At 37.4% G+C, this 27786-nt stretch overlaps 1 protein-coding gene across 1 annotated transcript in view; it reads right to left on the bottom strand.

The window, feature by feature from the left end:
• Nucleotides 1-950: 950 nt before the first annotated feature.
• Nucleotides 951-27786, bottom strand: part of KCNB2 (potassium voltage-gated channel subfamily B member 2) — a 188997-nt gene continuing 162161 nt past the window's right edge. The window contains exon 3 of the mRNA XM_033066600.2: nucleotides 951-11379. Coding sequence (XP_032922491.1) covers nucleotides 9217-11379 — 2163 coding nt within the window. The 3' untranslated portion in view covers nucleotides 951-9216. The remainder of the gene's footprint in view (nucleotides 11380-27786) is intronic.

Here is a 27786-nt window from a genome sequence, read left to right as displayed (position 1 = left end):
ACTTTGCTGCACAATCAAAATCTGAAGAGGCCCAGGTCTTGCTGCAGGATGGAACCATGTGGTAGCTGGAATGTGCATGTAGAACTGCAGTTTTGCAAATACTCTTGGGTACCATGATTAGATGTGTGGGCTGCTTGATTATTAAATAATATATAATCCCCCAAAACCTTTCCTTAAAATGCAATTACTCACATGAATGCCACGAAGAAGAGATCTGGAGAAGCAATAAGAAGGATGTGTATTTTTTTCTTTTAAAGGGAAAAGGAAGTTGGGAATGTGTTTGAGGTAAAATAGAAAGATGGAGCAAATTTATATTATGTAGAGTGCTGCACAGAGGGAACCCTTAGATTAAAAGCTGAAAGGGTAGAAGTTCTGAAGTACAGTGAATGGTGTATCAAGAGATGTATAGCACAGTGAGGTTGGGAAAATAAAGTGTCTCTATACTCTTATCAAAGATATGAACTTGGACTTCCATTTTTGCTTCACTGCAGTGCTGTTCAGATGTTGACTTTAAGAACAGCTTTCTAATTTGAAGGTGAGGGAATTATAGTCCTAAATTTCCAAATGGTAATGTTGTTCTATTATAGGTGGATTTGCAGCAAAAATTTGCCTGTAAAAAAAATTGTTATTTTCATTACTCATCTTAAAGGAGTAAAATAATTTCCATTGTAACCTAAATTTTCTCTTAAGAGTTTGAAGGTGGACAAGAGATTGGTTTATCTGCTACTCCTGAATATTAGGCTGAGGTACCTAGGTTTGACTAGGCAAAAAAAGGGTGCTAAATCTTTCCATGCTTCTGCTTTCCATCCTGCAGTACTGTTTACTCACCCTTGTAAAGTCATTTGAGGCTTTGTATCTATGACAGTGTGAGTAGTAATTACCAGTAATTCTGAACAGAGAGGGAAGAAAAAGGCTTAGAATCACTACAATCATCTTTTTTTTTTTTTAAAAAAAAGGAATGGATTCTGACTTTATTTGCATAGCCAGGTGATTTATTTCTGTACACATTGTCTGTCAGAGATTCCTGTATAATCCTGTAATGACACCTAAAGACAGTATGGATTATTGTTCTGGTATATATGCAATGTTCAATGTAAAGTGGTTTCATGAAGAGAACTGAAATGAGACACAGATGATTCATTTACACATTTATTTACTATCCTGCTTATTCTACCAGACTGAAATGGAGAACAATGCATTTATTTTAAAGACATTTGACATAAATTAAACAGATATTTTGATGTTGAACAATTGTACAGACTACAACATGCATATTAATATGTAGATTGGTGCAGAAATACTTAGTTGATCAGCAAAATCTAGTATGACAAAAATAATAATCACATTTCCTTTTTTATGACATTAAAATGCAGCTGATATGGAAACATTGATACGAATACCACTAAATGTGAGAAGTTATTAGTCTAATGAAATCAAATGGTTAGTTGAAAAAATAAATCTATTGTCAAAGTTTTATCTACAGAAAGAAACTAAATCAAAATGTTTCTAACAAATACAATAATAATGAAAAAAAAGCATGTTTGATGCAATTACCATTGCAAAATGCCCTATTATTCCCCTGCCCCACCCCCAAATACAAACAATGCATGAAGCAAAAGCAGCATATTCTCCCATGAAATGTCTGGGGCATTTTGTAAAGGCAGATGAATGAGATTAGACAAGACTTATCACATTTACTTTTATCTTCTAGTGACAGTACTTTTAAAGAAAGATACGTTATTAATAGAGCAATGTATGATGAAATGTTGCTAAATCTGTAAAACTGAACAATAGTGAAGACACTGCTATTGCCCCAAGAGAACTTGAAAAAATACTGTTGTGCTTTTTTTTGTTTGCAGCATTCAGAGCATTCACAGAGGAATACAAAGTAAAGTTCATTAAACTCCATAAAACTAATAATAGTCATGCTACTGTATCTATGAAACTAACACAGTAATAACATAGAAACATGAATTAGTACATATTTGATATTTACAGTGATCTTAAAGCAATAGGCTATGTATTCAATGCTCAGATTCTTTGAACACTAATCCCTTCATGTTTCAGCTTATCAGCATGGCTCCTTTGATTTTTGAAAGAGTTGTACAGGTAAAACTCTGCAGAACTCAGATAATTTAGACATATAAATCCAGAACTCTGCATCCTAGATTGTCCCCAACAGTAGGTTTTTTTTTTTTTATTATTTAAATGTATTTTGTAATGTGTTAGAAACTGTTCCTTTTGCCTAACACTATAATATATTGCTCCATCCTTCAGTTTTATACAGGCAGAATTCCCACTGGTGTTCTGCTTAAGGACTTCAAGAACAGGCATAAATGTTTTGTATTCTGAACCTTCATAGAGAGATGCTATCTGAGCAAAACTTAGAGCAAAAATATCACTGCAAGACTTATGTCCTCCACCTTGAAATGGTTAAAAGGATAAGGAATGGGCTTTTTTTGTTCCTTGCATTACTGTACAAGGTATGTCCCAGACATCAGAGCAACAAAGCACACAACCAAAACCCTACTGGTTCCTCAATTTAAATAAATTTCAGGGTGCTGTTCCAAACAGGATGATATCTAGACATGACAAATCAGCATAAAATACTCCAACTGGGCTTCTGATCCTCCATCAATGCACAGCAATTTGCTTTTATTCACACCAGTACAAAATAAGGGTTACTGTTAAGTGAAATAAAGCTACTTGTAATCAGTTTAATCATTCCACTGATTTTGGAGTAAGTCTAGTGTTATCTGTACTGTCTTCATCAAATGTAACACCAACTTTAGAGTAAACTGACTATAGAAATACGCAGTATATAGAGTTTGGTCCAAATTACAAAACACAACTATCCAAAGGTTATCAGGAATTTATTGTTTAATTGATTTTATGTGGGTTAACTTGGGGAACGCACTGGGAACAATTTAATCTTTGGCTACATACTGCTTTTTTATGCAATACCACTGATGAAAATGGCAAAAATTTGCTTGAATAAGTGTTTTGGCCAGGAGCTACATTGGCTGAAGACAGTAGCCATGTAGAGATTTTGGTCTACATTAGCAAGTCACACAATACCAGGAGATTTGTTGAGGACAGCAGATTGTGTTGACCTTTGACACTATCAGGGTACAATTTTTGGACTAGCTCTCATCTTGGTACCAGAGGCTCAGTGCTTTTTCCTGCCTGCAGCACAGCTGGTGCCCTTATGGAAGAAGTCTTATGGTTTAGCCTCACCTAAAGTAGTCCAATTTGCATGGTGCAGGATTGCTTGGTTTTGTGAATCAAAGCATGAGAAGTGGGGGTAGCTGAGAGATTCATGTCTCCTGATTTTCTGTACATTATTCCTGCTGATGCTAAATATGTATTTAAATAGTTATTTGAGTTAAAAAATTACCCAAATGAAATTAATTACATAAACTACTCCTAGATTCGTGATTTATGTTAATCACAGGACTACAGTCAATGACTAAGGTAAGGACAGGTCACCATTCTGTTTAGTTTATAGATATAATTAGGATAATAATCTTTTTTGGATTAAATGTTAGCTAATGCCATGTTTTTTAGTTACTTTTGTGTAAAAAGAGCAGTAATATTTGTGTGCTACTTCTTTCTTCCACAGTGGTATTCATCAGGATCTGCATTAGGTGTCACGAAGGAAAACTAAACATCAATCAATAATAATATAGGATTATAAAGTATCACTGCTGTTTTGGTGGAAATCTCCATTTTACTAAAGGGTAATACTTTCTAAATATCATAACTCAGTTTTTTTAAAAAATACTGTTTAAACCTGGAACAAGTATATTACTCTACTTGCAGACGTCCCATGGTGTATGATCACTGAACAAGAAACCGTCACACAATGTAAGCAAAATTTTTTCTTTCATTTTTGCCTGCCATTTACCTAACCTTCCTTTGTTAAGGAAACTGACAGAGGACCTGCAAAGGGTTTGGCTCCCAGAAACGTGATCTGTTTTAGAAAGCATTTCAGCTGGAATTAAAGCTGAGTACCACTAATAAAACCAAGCTGGACAAAAGACAAATATTCACACTTAGATTGATGGCTCTCTTAATAGCATTTACCAGGTAACAACTTTTAAAAAAGTTCTTGCAAGAACACTGGAAGCTCTTGCCTGGACGATGGGTACACTGTAGAGACACTGCAGAATTCAGAGCACTTTACAACTAGAAAATAGGGAGAAGTGACACTCAGTTCTTGTTCCTTGGTTCAAATGCAGCATCTGCCCATTTGTACCACACTACCAAAACACTTTCCTGACAAACAAGACACTCCTACCATCTTGTTGGGTGGGTGGCCTTCTGACTGCTCCCAAGAAGGAGAGAAGGTTGATATTGGGAGGGAAATGGGAAGAGATCCAAAGATCAGTTAAGACACCACCACATGATACCTTATTTTCAGGAAAATCTTCTGAAAAATGATTTCAGATCAGATATTCATATGGCAGGCCAGTGGGTAAGAGCATCACTGAACCTGTTGGTTCTAGGTTAAAATTTACAGTGGAGAAGTAGTGGAATTAAATCTTTTGCTACTGGCATTTTTACCTAATTTAGTGTGAACAAGGATTCTTTTGCATTTGTTTTATTATGTCCCTTTTTATATGGTACACTGAAACATGTCTTGTGTACTTACAGTTTTCTGCCCTTCTTTCCCCCTTTGTTGTATTAGCATTTCTTGCTTGATCTGTGCTGACTACTTTGAAAAAAAAAAAAGAGGCATATTTGTTGCATTATTTTGCTTCTAATATGTGTTTACATGATCAAAATATGTATTTTCTATCCAAGTGATTAAAAAATCATTTGAATCAAAAAGCCAATCAGTTAAACCTTGGATATTTTTACCAGTCTGACTGTATTTCAACAGAGCTTCAAGAAGAAAACCGTCTTTTCTATTGGACTGCACTTTACAGCTGAGGTTGAAGCAGTTAATTAAATAACTTGATGGTAAACCTTGAAGGAAACAGAAGCTCAGTCAACATGTAGAGGAAGAGGTCTACTTTTAAAAGAACTCATTGTTTTTCAAGGAGTACTAATAAAGTGCCCAGTATTACCTGTTAGGAAATAACTCATGAAGCCAATTGTTATTTTGATTTACGAATGTTATAGGCAAACATAGAACTGTCTGTACACATTTTGGGTTACATAATAGTGTGCTAAAAGGCTCTTCATGTCTGTTGCTCTACTGTTAGATCAGATATCACCTCTCTAACATCACTGATGTTTGAATTTTGAGACCAATTGTGAAGTGAGGACACAGTGCATTAGATTGCTGCATTAGCACAGAGGCTTCTATATTCTATACAATGTAGCATTAAAAGGCCTTTTGTGTTTTCGTTTTAAAAAGTGTATTTTATATAAATTCCATAGTGCAAAAACTTCCTACACCATGTTACATTCTTTACATTACATACTTCCCCTGTAAACAGCTTTCCTATAGGAACTTCCTTTGCAGTTTGTGCGATATATTATTCCCCCCCACCCCCACCCAGATTTGGATTAATGTGACTATTACTCAAAAACTCTTCTAATTACTCTGTGAACATTTTTAAATATATGCATTTGGTTTCATCATTGAAAAGGAAGTAAAAGTTTGATTCAGGATTCTGCAGTTGGTAAAAAATATAAAAAATAGATCAATTGCAAAGCTATCTCCCGAACATTCTTCATTTTCCAGTGATGCGAGGAGTCAGACCCCTTTCAGGTGCATAAAGGAGTCACTTTTCCCAAGGCTCCTTAAGCTGTTTTGAAATTGCACAGCTGGCATTAGAGACTGACACCAGAACTCAGACACATTCTCCCCTTACTGTTGTGAATAGGTAATAAATCCCAAATGGCTTCAAAGTTTTAGAAAACCAGAAAAATATACTTGTGTAATTTTGCATAATTTGCTGCTTATCAACTCACGGTGAGCAAAGTGATCCCGGCCTGCACTTCTTATACCTGCTGTACTGGATAGAAAGCTAGATCCAGTCCTGCAACTGCTCAAGTGGATGTTTTAATTAGAAATTATACAAGTTAGGTATTCAGAGGTGGATCCTGCATATGCAGTAAAGACTGGAAAAACCACATGTCTAAACCTGTGCTTCTGGAAATAGTTTTCACCACAGTCAAAAGTAGATACCAACACTATACCAAAAGCACTTCTAAAGCTTAATCATTTTGCTTCCAGTATTTAACAAAAATAAAGCATCTGTTAATAAAGTGAATTGCATTTCTTTTGCTTTCAAAATAAATGTGCTTCTCTGAAAACATTTAAAATACAGCAGCAAATAAGGGCCTGATCTTTCATCTGATTTATATAGTTAAAACTCCTGTTGATTTTCATCAAGAGGGAGAGACTATTGTTCTTCTCATTTATATTTCAGTCAGTCCCTTTTTCCACCAGACTCCCATTGGTTTCAGGAGAAATTCATTTGTGAAAGGATTGAGGCCTTGACTTTACTCCTTTCAAATTTTCAGTGATTTTAATAGGCCAGAATTGCATGAGGTTTAGCTCAGGAGACCTTAATGAATTAAATCTCTGTTCGTGCAATGCATTCCCTATGGCTGGGCTCCTCCCTGTCCATCAAGTGGCATAGGTCTAAAGGGCTTTTCCAAAGCATAAGGGTCACCTGGGAGAAAAAGCACATAGAAAGAACAAGACACAGACCTCAGTCTTGCCAGAACAACATCATTGACTTGAACGGGAATTTTCTATGGATCCAGAGCGTGAGACCAGGTCCCAATTGGTCTTAATTTAGACTTCAATAGTTCACTAGGATGTAAAGGCAGATCGAACAGGCCCATGTGATTTCATAAAACTGCACATAGAAAATACAAACTAACACTTCAGGCATATAAAAATTGACTGGCATTTATATCTAGAAACTAAAAAATAAATATAGAAGATTAATTACTATAAAATATTAAAGAGCTAAGTTTGGGGACAGTGAGACACAACATGATTGAAAAGTGTTACACAGAATACACAAAACTGAATGCAGCAACAAGTTCGAATGAACTGCAATTAAAGACAAAAAAAAAAAAGTCATTTTTATTTTGAGAATTAATGACCAGACATTGTTTGAAAAAAAGGACATTATATTCTTGGTGATTCAAATAACTGAAGAGACACCTCAATATTATCTTGGTACAGGAATAAGAAAACAGATGTAAATATAGAAAATTTTTAAAAAAAACCACCTAAATGGTTGTGCTGTGCTCATTGTTTGGCCCAGCCATCAGGAACAATATTTTGGGGCTCTTTGAACTTGCTTTTTTCTGTGTGCCAGGCTTGAGTGAGGTCTGTGGCATTGGCCCAGCCATTTCAAGCAAAGGGCCATGTTGTAACAAAAATGCTTGTTCCTTTACACTAAATGTATTAGGTGCCTGGTTGTTACATATTACACAAGTAAAAATGAACCTAGCTCCACTATGGTAGGTAGAAGCCTGCTGTTCCAAACCATGCATGGATTGGTCTAAAGTAATTTTATGTCTTACAAAAAAAAAACCCCAAAACAAAACCAAACCAAACCAAAAAACCCAAAAAAACCCCCACCAAAAAACTCCCCAAAAAAACCCACAAAAACAAAAACATTTTTTAGATTTTTTTAGGACATGTCTGTGTAACTGCATACATTCGCTTATGATTAGAATTCATTAATTAAATAAACTTTTTTATGACTTAGGGAATTAAAGCAATCTACAATCTTTTAAAAATTATTTTATAGCATAAGAAGCTATGGATTTTGGATAAAATAAAAAACAGCTTTTTCGAGACAGTGGGTAGATGGGTACTTTGTAATGAAGGCTTTGGTTCAGCATCTTTCTTTTACAAAGCTGGAGAAATGAGAGAAATGAAAGATGCTTTGGCAGTTGTCAGTGGAAGGACTGATATTTCCCCTTATTTAAGAATAGTGGAAATCCTGTACTTCATTTCAGAACAGCTATGGAAGGATGGGTTGAGGAAAAGTTGGTGAGTCAAGTGATATCTTCGTCAGTCCAAATGACTGAACTGATAAACACAAATCAGCTTTGAGGCATGGAAGACTTGAGGCAAATCACGTGTATGTGAAGCCATTTTTTCTCCAGCTATATGATTTATGATAACAAAAGGTACCACTTTCCCCTGGAAACCTTGTCTCTTATGTCCTTAACAGCTTCAACAACATTGCCATTACTGAAGTATGAGCACTGCATGGAGAACAAAAGGTAAGAGATCGAAGAAGCAAACTGTGTTAAATCAAGGAAAACTAAGAGTGTGGGAAATATTTTTTTTAATACCAAGGTATATTTTATGAGGTTGAAAAAGTTTGGGTATATCTGAATAGCCATTTGGCACTATTGCCACAAAAATAACTATGATTTTTTAATTTTAAAGTGGAACTTTTTTTTTTCTCAGTTATGAAATGTTGGCAACTTTCTATAAAAATATCAAATGCTTCAAGTTCTGGTCATTAAATCTTTGCTTTTCCTCGTAGGATCATTAATTAAACTGACAAATGCAATAACTGAAGTTCTGCAAGTAAAAAAAAAAAAACCCATCATGATTTATAGCACAGATAAACTAAAATACTGTAGTCCTTAATTAACAGATATACTCATGAGCTTTTTAACAGAAAGCAAGATACGTGAGATGCTTTAAGTAGAAGTTGCAATTTTGCAACATAAGTCTGTACAAAACCTCCAGGCAGCACGCTGTGAAGGAAGTACCTGTATCCCAGGAAATGCTTTTTCCATAAGTCCTTGTTAACAGTAGCTTTCCCCCCAGCCCCAAACTATTTACAAGTATATGTATTTTGCAAGCTCAAAGCACCTTTTTTCATATCCTTATGAATGCATGCATTGACATTTCATCCTTTCATGTGCAAATTCTAAAATTCATTGCAACCGAGGAAAAAAAAAAGTTAACAGAATTCAAAACCTGTCTACAATCATAAGTGAAAGGATCAAAAATGTCAGATGTTGCAGACCACTGGCTCCTAATAAAGCTCTCTTTATTGTATTCACCATTCTTGTGTAATTTTTTCCCTGTTTTTTTCAGTTTGTTACAAAAGCAGTCTTTTTTTAAAATTAAACAGTATTTAAACTAAACAACTCTTCATGCCATGCAAAAATAACATTTTATGCACTTTTGTTGAGGCTTTCCATGTTTTAGTTCATAGGCATTACTAACTGTGTTTTAAGAAAATGTATTTTTATTGCTTCTGTAACTAGTCACATGCTAGTTTCGCGTGTAGGACAATAAGCAGTTTCTCCTGGACTTGAATGAATTTCTGGAGCAAATAAATGGTTTTCCATTTTGTGACCTTCTTGGTTACTGTCTGGCTTTACCTCACCCACAGCATGGTAAATGTTTTGAGTACAGTTGTGGCTCATGCTTTTGGGTGAAGAGGTGACCTGTGGCTCCCCTGTTAAATTGTTGCCATCACTGTGTTTATCCCCACAGCAATTTGTCTTGATATCCTGTTTTTTCTCCTGTTTCACACCATGTAACTCCATAAATTCTTCTTCTTCTCCAGTGTCTATTTCAGTGAAGCTCCTCCTCTCTTTTGAAGGGAAAGTGAAAAGTTTTTGTTTGGGAAAGAGAGGGGATGATTTTTTAGCAGGTCCCTGACCAAGTGCAGATGCGTCAGCACCAAGTACAGGCCGTTCACCTTGGGGGGAATTTTCTTCTAGGAGAATGGTGCTGATGTGCTGAGGGGTGGCCTGTGTGAAGTCTGCTCCTGCTGTCACTGGCAGTGGCCTGGCGGTGCTTGGGGGAGTTTGTGGAGCGCCACCTCTATTGTCTTTAAAATTAACTTTGAGGGATCTAGATTTTAATGGGTTGCTACCTTTCAGGGAGCTTTTGGGGCTTTCCATGGCAGCGTCAAAATGAAAATGACCATGTGAAACAGTTTGGGACCCACTGCCATCACTGATAACAGCTCTGTTGATTGGATTATAGTCAAAGGTGACATCAGTTGGAGAAAATCCTCTGTCTTTTGCAAATGGTATAAACTGAGAACTTCTTGCTCTTTGGTTTTCTTCCAGGTTAGCAGTATCAGTTGGAAATCTCATTTGCAAGTGAGAGCCAGGAAACAGAGAGAGGGGAGACCTCTCTGTTTCCGTGAAGTCAGTTGCACAACTGGCAAAACTGTCGATACTGGATGTGCTTCTCATGTCCATTACGACGTCCGCAGGCCCACCTGGCAACGGATCTCTCTGACCTATAACTTCTTCCATTTCTATTTCTTCTTCATACCTGGGTGGCTTTGCTGACTGGTCTTGGTAACCAGCATTAAGATTAGGCTGAGACTGAGCTTTAGTAATTTCATTATACAGCATCTCCAGTTTTTGGGCACTGAGGTGTTGTGGGCTGGAGGATGCTGCAGCATTGTTTAATTGCTCATGGGAGTCTTGCTGACTAACTTCTTGGTACTTGTTTTCGTAAGATTTGTTTGAGCTTGTTTCAGACACTGTCCTTCTGGCCCATTTCCACCGGCTTGGGGACAGATGGCTGTCATCAGGTGTCTCCTTTGGACTGAGTGGCTCTCCAAGCTTTCCTGAATCTACTGCTACATCTATCATTTCCATACTGCGAGCGAAGGCATCTTTCAGATTCATGGAGACAATACTGCCATTTCTTTTAGCTCGCTCAAGTGCTTCTCTCCTCTTAATTGCCTTCTCCTGTCTTTTCTGCTCCTTATAAAACTCTGAGAAATTGTTCACAATAATTGGTATGGGCAGGGCTATGACTAGCACTCCAGCAATACAGCAAAGTCCTCCAACTATTTTACCTAATAAGGTCTTAGGATAAATGTCACCATATCCTACAGTTGTCATAGTGATTGTTGCCCACCAGAATGATGCAGGAATACTTGTGAATTTTGTAGCATCCTCATCCTTTTCAGCAAAGAATACAAGACTTGAAAATATCATTATTCCCATGGCTAAAAATAGTATCAACAAACCCAATTCATTGTAACTCCGCCTGAGTGTAAAGCCCAATGACTGAAGGCCTGTTGAATGTCTGGCGAGCTTAAGAATCCTTAGGATCCTCATAATTCGAAATATCTGAACCACACGTCTGACGTTTTGGAACTGCAGGACACTTTTATTGGACTCTGTGAGGAAAATGGTGACATAGTATGGCAAGATAGCCAGCAAGTCAATGACATTTAATGGGCCTTTGAAGAACTTCCACTTATTTGGTGAGGACAGGAAACGCAAAAGATACTCCATGGTAAACCAAGCAATACACACAGCTTCAACGTGTGCTAGCTGAGGGTTGTCATTTGGCTGCCCAAATTCATCCATTTCTTGAAGCTCTGGCAGTGTGTTAAGAGACAAAGCAATAGTGGACAGGACGATGAACAGAATGGACACAATGGCCAAAATCTGCAAAACAAAATAAAAAATGTTTTGGTTAGACTGATACAAGTGTACTTGTCAGGGTTTCATTAAATCCTTTCAAATATGCATGTGTCAAATAAATACAGAATGGTAGAAGCTGTTTTCGCTGCTGCATTCATTATTTTATTGTTTTGAATTTTGCACAGAGAAAACATTAGACTCATCTTAGACATGGTCAAAACCTGATTGCTTTACTTCCTGCAGTAAGCCAATTCATTTCAGAAAGCAGGCCATGACTGATTTTACCTTTTTGAAATTATAATAGCAGCTGATGTTTATTAGTGCAAGTCACCAAGTGAAAGATATATAGTTCCTGCTAATGTGTAGCACATTATGGATCTTCTGCATTAATTGTAATTATGTAAAACTTCACATAGCATGGAGAATTGATTGGGGAATACCATGTGTAAAATGGTAATTCAGTATTACATAATGCACACTTTCCTAGACAGGCATAAATTTATGAGCTGAAAAGTTAAGAGGAAAAATTAAGAATAGACAGGAAGCACTGCTCAGGAGACTAGTCATACTGAATTGTCATGTCTGGATAAATTTCAGATGCTGCAAGAATTGAAGGTATTGGTCCTGAATTAGTTTGAGAGCAAGATTTTAAAAAGTAGCATGAAGGTGAACTGAGTTTCTCATAATTATTAAAATGTGTAAGTAGACAAAGGCTTCCAAGAAATAAAGTTTTGCTTTCTGTCTAAGAAAATAGGTTTTATAGTATATTTTCTCATTCACTTTCACAGAATCTTAGAATCACAGAATCACATAAATATTAATGTTGCCCTTCTCTGGACACACTCCAGCACCTTCTTGTAGTGAGGGGCCCAGAACTGAACCCAGGACTTAAGATGTGGCCTCACCAATGCCAAGTTCAGGGGGATGGTTGATGCCCTTGTCCTGCTGGCCACGCTATTCCTGACACAGGCCAGGATGCCATTGGTGGTCTTGGCCACCAGGGCACACTACCGGCTTGTGTTCAGCCTGCTGTTGAGTAGCATTCCCAGGTCCTTTTCCACTGGACAACTTTCCAGCCGCTCTTTCCCAAGTTTGTAGCACTACATGGGGTTGTGACTGAAGTGCAGGACTCAACCCTTTGTCTTGTCAAACCTCGTTCAGCTGGTGTTGGCCCATTGATTCAGCTTGTTCATATCCCTTTGCAGAGCCTTCCTGCTCTCCAGTTGATCAACACTCCTGCCCGACACTGTGCTGTCTGCAAACTTAGTGAGGGTGCACTCAATCCCCTCATTCAGATCATGGATAAAAATATTAAACAGAACTGGCCTCAATACTGTAGTAACCACTAGTAACCAGATGCCAGCTGGATGTAGCACATTAACCACAACTCCTCCCTGTACCCAGCCATGCAGCCAGTCCTGAGCTCAGTGAAGAGTGCACCTGTCCAAGCTGTGGGCCGCCAGCTTTGGAGAATGCTGTAGGAACAGAATCAAAGGCTTTACTGAAGTCCAGGCAGACAGCACCCACAGCCTCTCCCTCATCCACTAGGCAGGTCTCCTGGTCGTAAAAGGAGATCAGCTTGGTTAGGCAGGACCTGCCTTTCCTAACCCATTGTGGCTGGGCCTGATTCCATGGTTTTACTGTTTGTGATGTGTGACTGCACTTAAGATAATCTGTCCCATAACCTTCCCCAGCACCAAGGTCAGGCTGAGAGGCCAGTAGTTCCCTGGATCATTCTTCTGACCCTTCTTGTAGATGTGTGTCATATTGGCCAACCTTTAACTGTTCTTGAGCTCTACACAGCTGAAACACTCCCTAATGTACAGACTCACCCCACACCACTCCTTCCTCACCTGTTCCTTCTGAAGAGCTTACAACCATCCATTGCCACACTCCATTCATGTGAGTGTTCCCACCATGTTTCTGCAATGGAACTACATCATAACTCTCCTGCTGCACGATGGCTTCCAGCTCCTCCTGTTTGGCACCCATGTGTTCAGCCATGTACATGCATTTCAGGTGGGCTATTGATTGCACCCTCAACACTGGCATGCTCCCCCAGGCTCATCTCTAGTGAGCCTGGTGCTATTCTCTTCCCCCTTCAAACCTAGTTTTAAGCCCTCTCAATCAGTCCTGCTACAATCCTTTCTCCCCTTTCAGACAGGTGAACCCCATCTGTCTCCAGCAGGCCTGGTTCTGCATAAATTGCCATATGATGGGGAAAAGACATTTTGATTAAGTTCAGGTATATCTGTACCTCACAGCCTTCCACTTTGCCTGGAATAGCTGGTCATTGTCTTTTACAGAACCAATATTATGAAAAAAAAAAAAAAATTAATATCAGCAAACCTCATGGTTTTACCAGAAAGTTTAGTTATTTATACTCTAAGGAGACAGCTTTGAGACAGTAAGCAAACGCCTGGAAAAAATATATTGTTTTGGTCAGAAGTCATAATTAAATCCAAGTTTTTATTAGAAATGCTAAAATAAATTATTTTTTGTTATTTCTGCTGTTTTCAGTTTTAAAGCTCAGTTTAAGCTTATTTATAAAAGCATTTACTTTCATTTCTCAGAAAGTGTACTGTTAAATCCATTTGGTGATGTTCCAAGGACACATTAGGTCCGACAAAATTGCTGGAGCACCCAAGGAGAGTGAAACACAGTTACGAAGAATGCAGGTGTGAAGAGTGAATGCAGAGAGACTGGTCACAATGGTGATAGAGGCTTGAGACAGAAAGGCCACCTCCCTGTAGCTTTGAGAGAAATAGCAGTAAACCTGTTTCATCTATGGGTCACCAAGTGGATATTCAGCTCTCTAAGCACAAACAGAAAGTGCTCACAGTGTGGTGTGTATTTGAATTTTTCTCTACCAGTATACCAGTACTGCTGCTTTTGCTGCCTTTTTTTTTTTTTTTTTTTTTTTTGGTAACTATATTTATTGGAGAAATAAGATCCATTCATTTCTCCTGCCAAGTGAGTTATAGACCACCTGTCTTCATCCTTCATACAGCCCATTCAGAAAACATCGTTAGGTAAATCTATCCTATTTAGGTGGGCTATACATTCCTTTAAAACTTCTGCTACCAGCATCAGCAAAAGAAGCCAATCTTAGTAAAGAATGAAGGCAGTAACAGTGCATATGTAGGCAGGGCTGATTAATGACATTTGTAGCTAGTACTGAGGCAGACAAAAGACAACACTATAAGAGAGCAATAACTACCTTTCAAACTGTGAAAGTCGCCTGTATCAGATTTCACTGTATTAAAGCTGGAAACTTAAATAAGGTGTACTAGGTTATCCACTTCACCTAAATGACTGTGAAATAGCTAATGCAGGCTTGAGTTCTCTAAAATACTCAATAACATAATTATACTTTCAGAATTTACAGAACAAATGAACAAGGCACAGGTCTGAATAGTTGAGCTTGCAGTTTCTGTCAAGCTGATGGAGCCTCATTGGGGCCACAATCATGATGTAAATAACAAGATTGGAAAAAGCTGTATAATACCAGGACCCAATTACTTGACATGCATTGTTCTTAAAAAAAGAGAAAACTGTAAGAATGTATCTGCCCAACTGTCATCAAACTGATTTTAATTAGGAAACACTGCCATTTCAGTCTGTCATAAGGGATGTATTTTATTCCTAAATGTTTACCAGCATACAAAAGATCCTAGGAAAAAGGTGAGTCAATGAATAGCACCCCCTCTTGCACCATGTGACATTGCTAAAAGTCCATGCATTTTATAGGCCTTGGACACAAAACTTTCCTGTTCAGAGTTGCCACCCAGGGGGTTTTATTGAAAACAAGCATCTATCTGTTTGTTCCAGCCATTGCTTCATATGCTGCTAACACACAAGCCTGAACTCTCACAGCTCTTTTAATAAACTATGCAGTATAGCAAGCCTGGAATTTTAAGTGCTTTATACATATAATCTATAAGCATGAGTCTGTTATTCGTGAAAAAAATTACAACAAAGTAAAGTAATTTGGTTTCTCCTAATGTAAGAATCTCAAGCTTTTATTTGTCTGGGACTTTGTAGTGTAATTAAAGCGGTGCATCATTCTACACACACTGTTTTAATTATTGCAATTGATTAGATTTCACAACTCATTAGGCAAAAAAATGCCAGGGGAAAACTTGGAAAAACAAGAGCAGATATGAGAAAAAGAAGAAGAAGAAAAGAACCCCCTATTCTGAGTCTAGATGAAGAACACTTAGCAGATATACTATGCTGGTAAATTCTCATAGAACAGATGTAGATTGTATTAAGAGAAGCAGAGAGTTTATAAGAAAGACCTGTAGCAAACTGCTAGACTGGTTATGCTGATACAGAAGAGTATAGAAACCACCACTGACTGAATCTTTCCCAGCAAAACTTCCTGTTTATTACATTTCTGAACCGTATTCTGGACTGAAATGCCTGAATAATTAATAATAAATAATTAATCTATGACCACAGTTCTTGACATATTTTAACTTGCATTTCAGAGTATACTCTGTTAAGTGACAGATTCTGGCAGGTTATGTCATTTAGCTATAAAAAGCACATAAAAAACCAGACCCCCTTAATCTTTAAAAATATTTCCTTTTAAGTGGCAATTTTTTCTAAAAGAATGGATAGGTTTAAATTTCTTTCCTGTGGGCTGGATATGAGGCATTTGAATCTTTGATGCAATGAATAGTAAAATATTCCTTGAGTTAATGATGCAGTCTTAACAGCCTCCACCAGATGCTGTTGTTTCTAATTTTTGGGGTGCAAGGACTGGTACTAATCTCCTGAATAGTAGTTGTTTCCCAGTATTAAATTGCCACTCAAAAGTGGCTTTTTTTTCCCCATGCACCATCTCACTGCTTAATACTGCTAGCAGTGTGAGGAATTCTGCATAAAATGAGCATACAACTGAGGCAGAAAATAAAGGTGTAATGGAACAGCCTTCAAATTGTTCCTTGCTATTCTGCAACAACTGATGCAATATGTGAAATGCTATGATACATGAAAAGGCTTCTGCTATAACTGACAAGCCAGTGTAATTTTTATGTACAGCAGAGAAAAAGTATGCATCGGGTTCACACTAAAATATAGCTGCTGAAGGGAATTTCAGTTGAGCCCTACTGATCAGCCAGTACAATATGTTTGAATAATATAGATTTCAGTCTGGAATCGGGTAAGACTGCATTAGCAATAGTGTTTCCTTGGGTTTTTTTTTTCTCCCCAGAGTGGGATCTAGGGAAGGATCTAGATCATTTAGGTAATAGAGAACATTACAGTCTCATACTTTTCAAATTTCTAGCCTCCACAGACACTGAAAATTATCAGGCTGTCAAATATTCTTCTCTTTCTGCATTTAAATGTAGGATATTGTCTTCACATAAATTTCCCTAGGAGTATCTTTAACACTGCCTTTAGAAAATCTCAGGAAAAATTGCTATTGTTCAGCTTTTGAAAGGCTTCTGGTGAACTGTATCAATTTTTTTGGGCATTTAGCTATATATTCTCAGAAGCATCTCCTCTTGGGAAAGAGGTGTCTTGAACTAGATTTGAGCAGTTAGATGTCTGGAGTTGGTCTAGGTTCTTCAGATCAGCCTGAGAGCTAGCAAGTGCTGTAGCCTGCAGGTATGCTGGATCTTGCATGGAAGTGTCCTTAGCTTGTAGCACAGAGCTCCCAGCTCTGCCCAGACAATCCACAGACTCACAGCCCCACTGGCAGGAGCAGAAGGTCAGATAATAGATGTTTTCATTTCTTCTGAGGGAGTAAGCCCACAAAAGTGGAAGGCATATTGGTAGGCTTGATGAGAAGTTTATAGAAATTAGTTTACTTCAGCAGCATCTTTTACTGTCAGGTGTCTTCAGAGTGTGATATTGAGTTTGCAAATGAATGGACAAAAGTCTTTCTCAGGAAGAGTGCTATCTTGTACATCTGTCTAAATCTGTATGCATTCTGTTCTTGACATCTGGGACTATCCAAATGATATGCACATTGGAGAAGCAAAGACAAAACTACAAAATGAATCGCCTTGCAACTATAACTATTACCACGAGGAATTTTAAGATTAGTCAGGACATCAGTCTGTAGACATTTAGGAGAACGGGCCAGTAAAATATTCTTTTGTGTTACAAAGGACAAGAAAAAGGTGATGATACAACATCTCATTCCCTGGTCACTCCATTTTCTCCCTCCATTGTGTCCCTGGGACTTCCCAGTTACAAGCATCACCTCTTGCTTCTGACCCACAATTCTATACCATGCTGCTTTGCAGAGGGGACTCTACTCAGCTCTCACCTGTAATTCTGCATTCCCAACGTGTACCAATGTGCCATAGATCACATCATGAACAGTCTGATCGACTCAAAATTACTTTGACTCTAAGGTTTCGACAGACCACAAAAAAAGTTCCACAAAAGGCAAGATATTTTGCTACAGTCCTTTACTGGCTAACTTTCTTTTTAACATAAGGTCCTTGGCCATGTGACATGAAAAATGATACAAATAGAAACAAATCCTACTTGGATTTACTCCAAACTAGAACTCAGTGGAGCTATGGCAAGACTTAAGCATGCCAAATCTAACCAATCTCAATAGTCCTGCAACACTGAGAATTATCTAAGAATAGAAGTATATGTTTGCAAATGTTCCTTGTTTTCAGTGATGGAAAAATTAATTTCCAGTTACTAAAAGTTTAAGTTTTGGAAAATAAGAAAGGAGAAGCATTTAACAGAACAACATAAATTTAGTGCATATTACAGCTCTATTACTGTTACCCTTTCAGGAACACATCTGGTAATAACTCTGACAGCCTGTGTGATCACTGAACTGCTCTCTGGTGCTGGTGATCTCCTTCCTTGATGACATTATTTAGAATTCTGACCTGTCATTTTCCCCTTTCTCCTAGATTGGTGTTGTTATTTATATTTTAAGGACTTGATTTGAATGTTCTTCATTGCTCTTTCAGAGATACTTATTAAGCCTCAAATTAACTACATATATGAAGGTTAAGCTCTCAGTGTTGTATTTATCTGGTGTCTAAGTGATGCATAGTCTTTTCTTTTGGTCTCTTTGCACAAGGATGACTTTCACTTAAGAATCTTGGTTTAGAAATACTCATTTAGGAGGTTTTCATTAAAGATTTCATGCCTAGTTCCATAAACACTCATCATACTATTAGATATGAGAATTATCTACTAGTTCATCAGTAGATGAAAAATCTGTCTCCAGTTTTGCTTGACAGACAAGTTCCTATGAAGATAGTGAACTCAAGTGCTTCTAGATGTTTATTCATGGTTCTGTGAAGTTCAGTGGTGACTTTACCTAAGGAGCAGCACATGTCCAGGGATGTGCTGTCCTATCAATCTCACCCAGACTGGGAACCAACATGTGAGACCACCTTTGCTTCTGTAATGTGGCGTTCTTCAAGTCTCTGTCTGAGGAGGTTTAAGGCAGGTAGGAGTTTGCTGCCTGCCAATTCCAGTATGCATGGCAGACCAGTGATGATAACTTCAGCAGGATCATAATCATGGTAATTCTAGTGGAAGGCACGATAACAAAAAAAACCCCAACCAAACAAAAAAACCCCCCAAAAGCTCAGATTAAAAACTCAGATTAAAGCTCAGATTTTCCACTAGGTAATTCAGACTTCTCCAAGCACAGCTGTAGTCAAGCAAGGTATTTTGAAACTGGTTAAGGTAGGTCTACCTGACTGGAGAGATTGTGTCTGTCTTGGTAGAAGACAGAAGTTCAGTCATAAAGCCATTCTCTGTAGCTGATACACTTCCTGCTTGGAAGGACTGTATAAATTCAAATTTTTTTTCACAAAGCCTTTCTACCACTTTGTGCTGACCTTCCCATTAGATGAATATTTGCCTTAGAAGACCTAGTATCTCAGAGGGAATAAACCTGCCCAGGAAAGGATGTCTGTCTTTGAGATTAGCCAGCATCCTTCTGGTTTAAAGTAACAGTAATAAAATGCATCTCTGCTGCATTCTGTTGCAAGTAGATTACTTTTTATTATATTTATGTTGTTAGGATAACAGCAAGAGAATACACTCCTCCTGAATTCTGGGGTGAGCTAACTGCATTTACTTAATGACTTGATTATTGCTTTGGGGAAGGGTGGCCTTGGGGTTTGTACCACCAAGACTTTCAGCATAAGAATTTAGTTTGGGTTTGAGAATTTGATTTTGGCTGAGTATTGAGGTGGTTTTGCATAAGGCAACTCAGTGGGTAATATGGCAAATGAGAACCCTGGGAATACCCTGAGTCTCTGTGAATCTGAACACATTCAAGTCTCTAAGAACACTAGGGGCACATTAGGTACATAGAAGAAAACAAAGTACAACACTGCAAACATTTGCAGGATGTATTTACTAAATATTGCAACCAAAAAGTGGTGTTGGAGACCAGAGAAATTGCAATATGCAGAAGTAATGGGCAATGGAGTGCAAATGAGACTATCAGCTTGATCTTTAGCACAGCCCTGATGAAACCCACTGTGATTCATTATAGGCAAAAGCTAAGGCTTAGTACTGAGGGCATCTGTTGGACAGGCAAAGATGAGAGATCTTAAGTAGTCACAGATGAAGACACTCTTCATAGTTTGGGAAGAGACAGATGTATTCAATTTAGCATCAGTGGAGACAACCTTGAATACTGAATCAGCACAGAGCTAATAAGAAGAGGTTTTTTACATATTAAGATCTATATCAAGTCAGCTCTAATATTTTTTTGTTGTTGTTCAACAGCAAAAAAGCTATTTCAGCTGGAGACATGAAATCAATTGTTTCATGATACATAGCAAACTGTCCCCGAGGAATTGATGTAGAAGAAATGGCAGATCCAGAGTAAATGTAGGTGAATTTTTTTTTACCTTGAAATTGGATAAGCCCATGAATTTGACTGTCAGATATTGACAGAAACAGAGCTAGTACCAGCTTGAAATTATAGTGTGGCTAATTTAATCAATTAAATAATTTAATGTAAGGTAGTTTACAGTGAAAATAAAAAGTTTATCTAGCCAATGCTTTCTTTGCTCTATAACAATGTGAGAGATTTAACTGCCTTACAGATGATTGCAAAAAATTAACATAAAGAGTCATCTTAAAGGCTTTATTTATATATAGCTTTTTGGCCTCCTAAGTATTACTTCTGAATGAAAAAATTTCCTTATGTGTGCAAGAAAAGTCACCTACATTTATCAAAAATGAATGAGATGTCTTTTATTCAAGTTCCTGCCTGCCCTCGTTCAGAAGTTTTCTAAACCTTTGACATATTTCTTGCATTTAGGTTGTGTGTAGTGAAAGCTGAGTATTATTACTTAGATGAATGTACTAGACTCTTCAAAATTTGCATTGAAGTCATGAAAAGGAGCTTGCAATTTCCAATCCTTTTGCATAGCAAACCATATGCAAGATCTGTTCTGTGCTACTTCGCGCACAAACACATTGGCTTCATTACAGGAATTTCATTAAAAAAACCCCAAACAAACAAAAAACCGACAAAACCCTCAGCAAAACAGCCCAGGCTCAGACAGAGAGGTGGTTTCCTGCAGCAGCGGGGCTGGCTGCGGGAGGCCGAGGGAGCGGGGCTGGATTGGGAGCCGGGAGCTGTCCCCCGGCCCGGTGCTGAACGCGGGGCCGCGGAACATGTGGTGCACCCACATCCACTGCAAAATGTGGTGCACTCACATCCACTGCAAACCCCTTTTGTTCTGCCGCGGTACTTACATGAAGGTATGCAAATTACGCAGTCTGGGAAAATAACCATAGCTCTGGAATAATATTTGCTTCTTGGAAAATATACCATTGAAGGGGGCAGGAATCTCACCAGAGGTGAGATATTTCTCTCTACTGCTTGCCACTTAGTAACTTATTACTAACACGCAGCAAACCACGGTGGAGATAAACAAGCAGGAGTAATGAAAAATCAATCCCCAATTGTTTAGCTCTAAGGCTGTTAAATGGATTTAATGGGGGAAATCAGCACACCTGATATACACGTTTATTGTGATGCTACCTATTTTGATATTAACATTCAACTTAAAACAGAAAGCTGGATGTAACTGATTTTTAAAACGTGGAAATTGGAAATCAAATTTCTTGGTTCTCACTGTTTCTGTTTGCCATTTACTTTAAATGGAATTTGCTTGCACTTGCGACCAGACTTGTACACTTGAGTCTAATTTGCTACCAAAAATATTAAGATTTTTGTTTAAAATATTTTCATTTTATCATCTTTTGACCATTGAATAATTTTTATTCATATAATACAATGAGTTGGTATGGTCTTCCCGAAGGTAGATATTATCTATTAGACTTACTTGAAATTATGACAGGCCAAATTCTTTATTCACACTTTAAAAACATTTTTTCTATCTTGGCTTCATGTCAATGTCTATGTAAGTTTCAGAATGGAGGCTATATATAAAATATCTATATTAATCTACGGTTTTATGTAAAGGTTATTTCCAAAACTTGCAGAATAAGAGGAATTGTTAGGGAAAGGAATCCAGCCTGCTGTCTTTTTTGCAATACAGTAGTTAAAAGTCTGCAAATCTTAAGTGTAATTTCCTAATGTTAGGTGTCACTCCAGGATTACTTTTGAAACTTCATCTGTAATATTGCAGTTTCAAACCCTTATTAAGGTGAGATGTATGCTGTAACACATACATAGAGTACCAATGCTCATCTATAAATATGTAAATGTCCTCACATCACATTTAGGAAGGTCAAATTGTAATTGAAGACAGATCTGATTCACAAAATCTATTATCCATTATTAAAAAAACATTAAAAGGTACTGCTCCTGCTACTGTGAGTTCAGACTAACAGGATAGTATATGAGAAAATGTCTGTAAATTATGGGAACATTCCAGTTTAGTGCTGTAATTCAGATTGCTTTTAGCACAAATACCTCAGGCAGGTGCTGAACAGGGTGTTCAAGGAATGTCTGTCTTACCCCAAACTGTGGCTTGGACAGAAGAAGGGCTGGATATTCCCTGCTCTACAGAAGACTGGTTTTGTTCTGTCACAAATAAATGTCTATTTGCTTAAAATTAGGGTTTGTCAGTGTTACAGGGTCTGGCTTTTGTCCTCAGGAAATCAAAGGGAGGTTTACTGTTGCCTTTAACCAGAATGCACCAGTGGAGTTTGAATATTTTTCTCAGCTCTACTGGGAGGCAAAGGAGGGCAGTCTGACAAGGCTTACTCTGATGTTCTGCAAAAATGTTGATATTTTTCCTATTTCATATTTTAACCAGTAGATGTCTCTGTTTTATCATGCAGCTGTTGACAAGGACACACTGTTCCTGTTGTCACAACACATATTTAGTAAGAGAACCATTTGTTTTCCATGGAATGAATACACGTGAATGCAAAAACACCGACTTAATGCTCTCAGCACACCCTAAACAACCTAAGCCCCCAGAAGCTTTGGTGAGAGCTCTGGCTGCTAAGCAATTTTGAAAATCACCTTTCTGGAAATGTCCCATAGGATTTTAAGAGGCCAAAAGGGGAATTGGTGAGATTCTATGGATATTCATCTAAAAAACATAATAAATTGAGTACATCTTTTTTTATCCCATGGGAAGGCTCTCAGAAGCAGCTTACAGAACAATATGGAGTCTTTCATTTCTACACAATGCCTCAGGAAATTCCATCTTGTGATAGATGAATTAGCTCCTCTGCTTCATAAATGTGTAAGATGATATTGTTTCTGCATCTATAGGCATCAATAATAGTAATGTAAATTATTTGAAACTCTTGCACCTAACTGAAAATATCAGTGTGATACAATTCTATTCAGACTAATGTATTTTCCAGATTTGAAAAAACTATAGCATATATAGTTTTTCTAAAATCACAACAGAAAAGATAAGCAACTTAAAATTGTATTCAAATTCTATTATTTTAAATATATGAAAAATGAAGATACATTATTTCAGAACTTAAACATTTCTGATTTTCAGTAATTATCTAAGAATGTGATAGGTTTCTATCAGTTCTTTCCCGGCCTTGTTTTCCTAGGGCAATAGTCCACACATGTAAAAACTTAGGAGCTGTTTTTTTTGTCTCTGTTTTCCTGAGAATCTTTATATTTCAGATCCTGGATTAGGTCATCAGAGAGAAAAAATACTAGACTGGATTGTCACTGAGCCCTGAACTGCATCAGAATTTTTGTTTCTGGGTTGCTCTATCCTGGTCAGATGCTCCCTTTTAGAAATCCCTTCAGAATCTGTTGTTGTGTCACATACTTATTAAAATAAAAAAGCATATAATCTTAGAGAAGAAAAATGTCACCTCTTTTAGATGGCAGCTGTTCCCACATGAACAAGCAGTATATTGGGGCATTTTTTTTCCTCATTAAGACCCAAGTCAATTTTGGAAACAGAACTTCTCCAGCTGGAGGAAGTGTGCTCCTCAAGGACAAATACATGGTACAGACTACCCCTGTGTGTTCACACTTCCACCCACTGTGGCTGTTTCTCCTACTGTCAAGGTGAGCTATTTTTTAGCCTGCATTTATGCTCCAAATGCACTGTGATGAGAGACATAGATGGCCAGTCTGAGTCACCAGTCCCATGTCACTGGTTCCACCAGGCTGGCCATTTCTGGGAGCCAAGCAGAGCACTAAGTAGCAGAAATATCAGGCCTTACCCTGAAATGGCTTATTATTAAATACAGCTTTTCGCCAAATTTCTTAACAATGAGGAGTTGATTGTAAAATGGGACATGAGTGTTGACTAGTTTCAAAAGAAGGACCAAATTGTCTGTCAAATCTTCCTGGTTGTCAAACTGACTGCCAGGCCACAGAAACCCCAAAGGTTTCCATGACTGCAGCTACACAGCAGAGTTTCTACAGCTCAGTCAGGCTTAAGACAAGAAATAAACCTGGAAAGAAATTTGTCAGGTACGAGCAGCTATAATGCAGCTATCTGCAGCAAAACTATGGGCAATAAAATTCATCTTCAAAGAACCCTTGAACATGGAACAAATACATTATAGTCTGGATATGCTTCAGGGAGTATCTTTCATAGCTGACAATTTCATAATACATATATTTTTTTCTTTTAACTGCCAGCATCTGGCAATTTATGATAAAGACTTGGAGCAGAGTCTTTGGGGTATTTACAATTGTTTCTATCTACACACTGATTACATATATTTCTACTTCTGAAAGCCACATAAAACCCCCATACTCAACAGCAAAACCTCAAAAATTTTCTGGAAGGGCAATGTGATTCTTTATTTTGCATGATCTTTATGATAAAGGATAGAACTGAATGGATAATAAAAGAAGAAAAAGGTTTGTGTTATTACAAGTCAGAAGTGCTAGTCAAAACAAAGTAAATACTTTTGAAAAATCTCTTACTGTGGAACATGTATATGACAAAACCACATGGCTTTCAGTAATTACAGTAATGGCAGTGCTGGAAGGAAACAGTATAATTCAGGTACCACCTGGAATAAACTGGAACCACTGTGTTTAAGGAATATATGTAATATTACTATCTACTGTTATATATATATATATGAGATGTAAACATACAGGTATGTACTTTCAAAAGGATTATTAATTATTGATCTTGCAGACTATGACTGCTTCTGCTTTATTCTGAGTCCTTCATGTCCAATTACTTTCCTGCAAGCTGTATTTAATTAGAAACACATTTTTATGGGAAAATACCTGGCTTACTATAGCCAGGAGCTCACTGACAGTGAAGTATTTCACTGCTATTCATAGAAACACAGCAACGACACCATGGCTGAGGTTTGGTTTTTTAAAAATGATTTATTTTAGTAGTCATGGAAGTGCACACTCCTATCATTCTCCCATGCTCCTCTGAAGAATAGGAAATGGGACAGAGGCGATCTGTTGCCTGCAGTACAAGACATTTGACATTATAACAGTTAATGTTAGCCTGAAAGGAAAGTACTGGCAGTACTGCTTTTACTGTCATATAAGATGGAGAAATGGATGTGATGTGGAGATTAAGGGGTCAAAGCACAGGAATATTTTGATGTGCTTTGCAAAATTTGAGATCTTGACTTCTGAACTGAATTTTCAGCATATAAGAAAATACTCTTCTTCTTTGAGGTCCTGTTTATATTACAGAATGTTATCCTTGTGAAATATTTCCACTAAGACAGAAAAAGAGAACCTAGTTTGACATGAAATAGGATTTAGAAATATGGAGTTATGTTACAAAGATTGAAGGAAATGCACCATCCAGCATCAGCCCTAACATCACCATTTATGGATACATTTCTGCTCAAACAACTAGATCCCTGCTTCATTTCCATATCCTGGTTCATTTCTAGCTTCTTTCTGGAGGCACATAATCGCCTCTGTGTGAGATGAGATAAATTTTTCTTGATAATATATTCCAGGAGAATAATATGGACAGCACAGTGAAGTCTAAAAGCAGGAACAATGATGTTTTGACCGGATTTGCTCAGGACCTCCACCTCTGCACAAGTGCCCCTCCTGACACTCTGGGAATGGGAGGGACTTTTGAGTAACTTGTCTATGTGCTTGGACTGAGCCAGAAGAAACATTTTCATCACTATCACCACCACACTTTCAAATGTACCTTTTATAGCCACGATCTGACACCGAATCTGATTTACATGAGCAAGCACTCATACAGGAACTGTGTGATGCTACTGTACATATCTAATGCCTCTGTTGGGGGAAGCCTGCTATATGTAATTCAACAAGATAAACTGTAATTTCTATGGATTTTTATCTGCAGGAGGCTTGTTTCAGAGCAGCATGATTTTTGGGTAAGAGATTCCCCTAAAGGCATGTGAAATTGTAAAGGAGGAATAGTTTCCAAATCTCTCTCGGTGGAAAACAGAGAGCCAAACAGTAAAATGGAGCCAGTAAAGGAAGTGAGGAACAGATGTACTTCCATTGTCTGATCTTCCACTTACAGTCAGTCTTTCAATAAGATGAACCATTGCTAACATCAAAACATGAAGACAAAGTAGCACTGACATTGTCAAACATCAGCAGTGTTAGTAGGGTCACTAGTTTCACATCGAATCTGGAAGCTGGGATGAAAAGGGTTTATGATTTTTATCTTCACATCAAAGGAAAACATGTTTCCTCTGAAACACCGTGTCAAAAGGAAAAGATGCAGTCCCCTCTCTGTTACAAAGCATTGGATTTTTATTAAAATTCATTTAGTGTCTAACTTTGTAGCTGGAAAGAAAAGCAATATTTATTCTGGAGTTGCCAATTGTTTTTGATTTTGACAAATGACTTAAATTATTTGCTTATCAGATTTAGTTTAGGAATGAATTGTATATTTTTTTCCAGAGGGTGTTAGAATTCCTAAAGAGTTACATCAATTTTCCATTAATGTGCCAGTCAGTCTTAAGCAATAATTATTAAAGCAGAGGCATCATATTAACCTCTTGGTATCAGAAGTTGGAATTAACATATTAGCACTTAAGAAATGTAAACACTGGCCCATTGGTGACAAGGGATTAAACTGCAGCATGCTGTGTCTGCTGTGAATGAATTCAATACACCTGGCCTAGCATATTTTCTGCAGTGCACAAATCCTCATCCAGATGCACAGAACTCACTTGGAATATCCTCACAATTTCAGGAGCCAAATGCCAATGTAAAGCAGGAGTCAGGAATTAAAGTCCTAACTCAGTCTGATGTATCTCAAAGCAGCTCAAATGAATGAGCCTTTAGCTTTTCTTACATTTTCTTTTCCTGCACTCCATGCATTAATTACTGGGGGCTTTTGCAGGGAATATGCTTGTGCCTACTATCAACAAACATTTTACATCAGTAATTTATACATCAAGATATGCTTCAAAATCACCACAGTAATCTTAGATGTAAGAATGTCATTGCTTCATACTAAAATACTAAAAAATTGCCATGTTAGAATAGTAGCAGCAGTATAATTTTAAACACAAATTCAGTGACTGAATGATTCTTTTTCAGTGAGAAATCTGGCTCAACAGTTATCATTCATTTTTTCTTCCATTAATATCTATCACATCACAGAAAAAGAAAAAAAAAAGAAGCATCAAACATATAGGCATAGATATTTTATATAAGAATTTCTAGTATTTATTAAGCATATCAGAAGTTTTACAGGAATAAAGTTATGAAAGGAATTTGTTGTTCTGCATTATTATTACCTTAAGCTTGTGAGTTATCAAAACTTGCAAGTAGGTCCTAAAATGGAAAGCCAGGTATATTTCTAGATATAAGCTATAGAATTTTCAAGAGAAAAGGCAAAGAGCTCCTGGGGAAGACTGTGGAATATCATGCCTATGGCCCATATTTCTTAGCGATAAATTTCCCGTTGTATAAAACTTCAACATAAAAACTACTGTACAGTAGCTGCCAGCTTTACATTGGTCTGATAAGGATCAATTAATTATGTTTGGCATTCGATAAACTTT

Source organism: Catharus ustulatus, chromosome 1, assembly GCF_009819885.2.
Source record: "Catharus ustulatus isolate bCatUst1 chromosome 1, bCatUst1.pri.v2, whole genome shotgun sequence".
Taxonomy (NCBI): domain Eukaryota; kingdom Metazoa; phylum Chordata; class Aves; order Passeriformes; family Turdidae; genus Catharus; species Catharus ustulatus.
The sequence above is the reverse complement of the archived record's forward strand: the minus strand, read 5'-3'. Positions and strand labels throughout refer to the sequence as shown.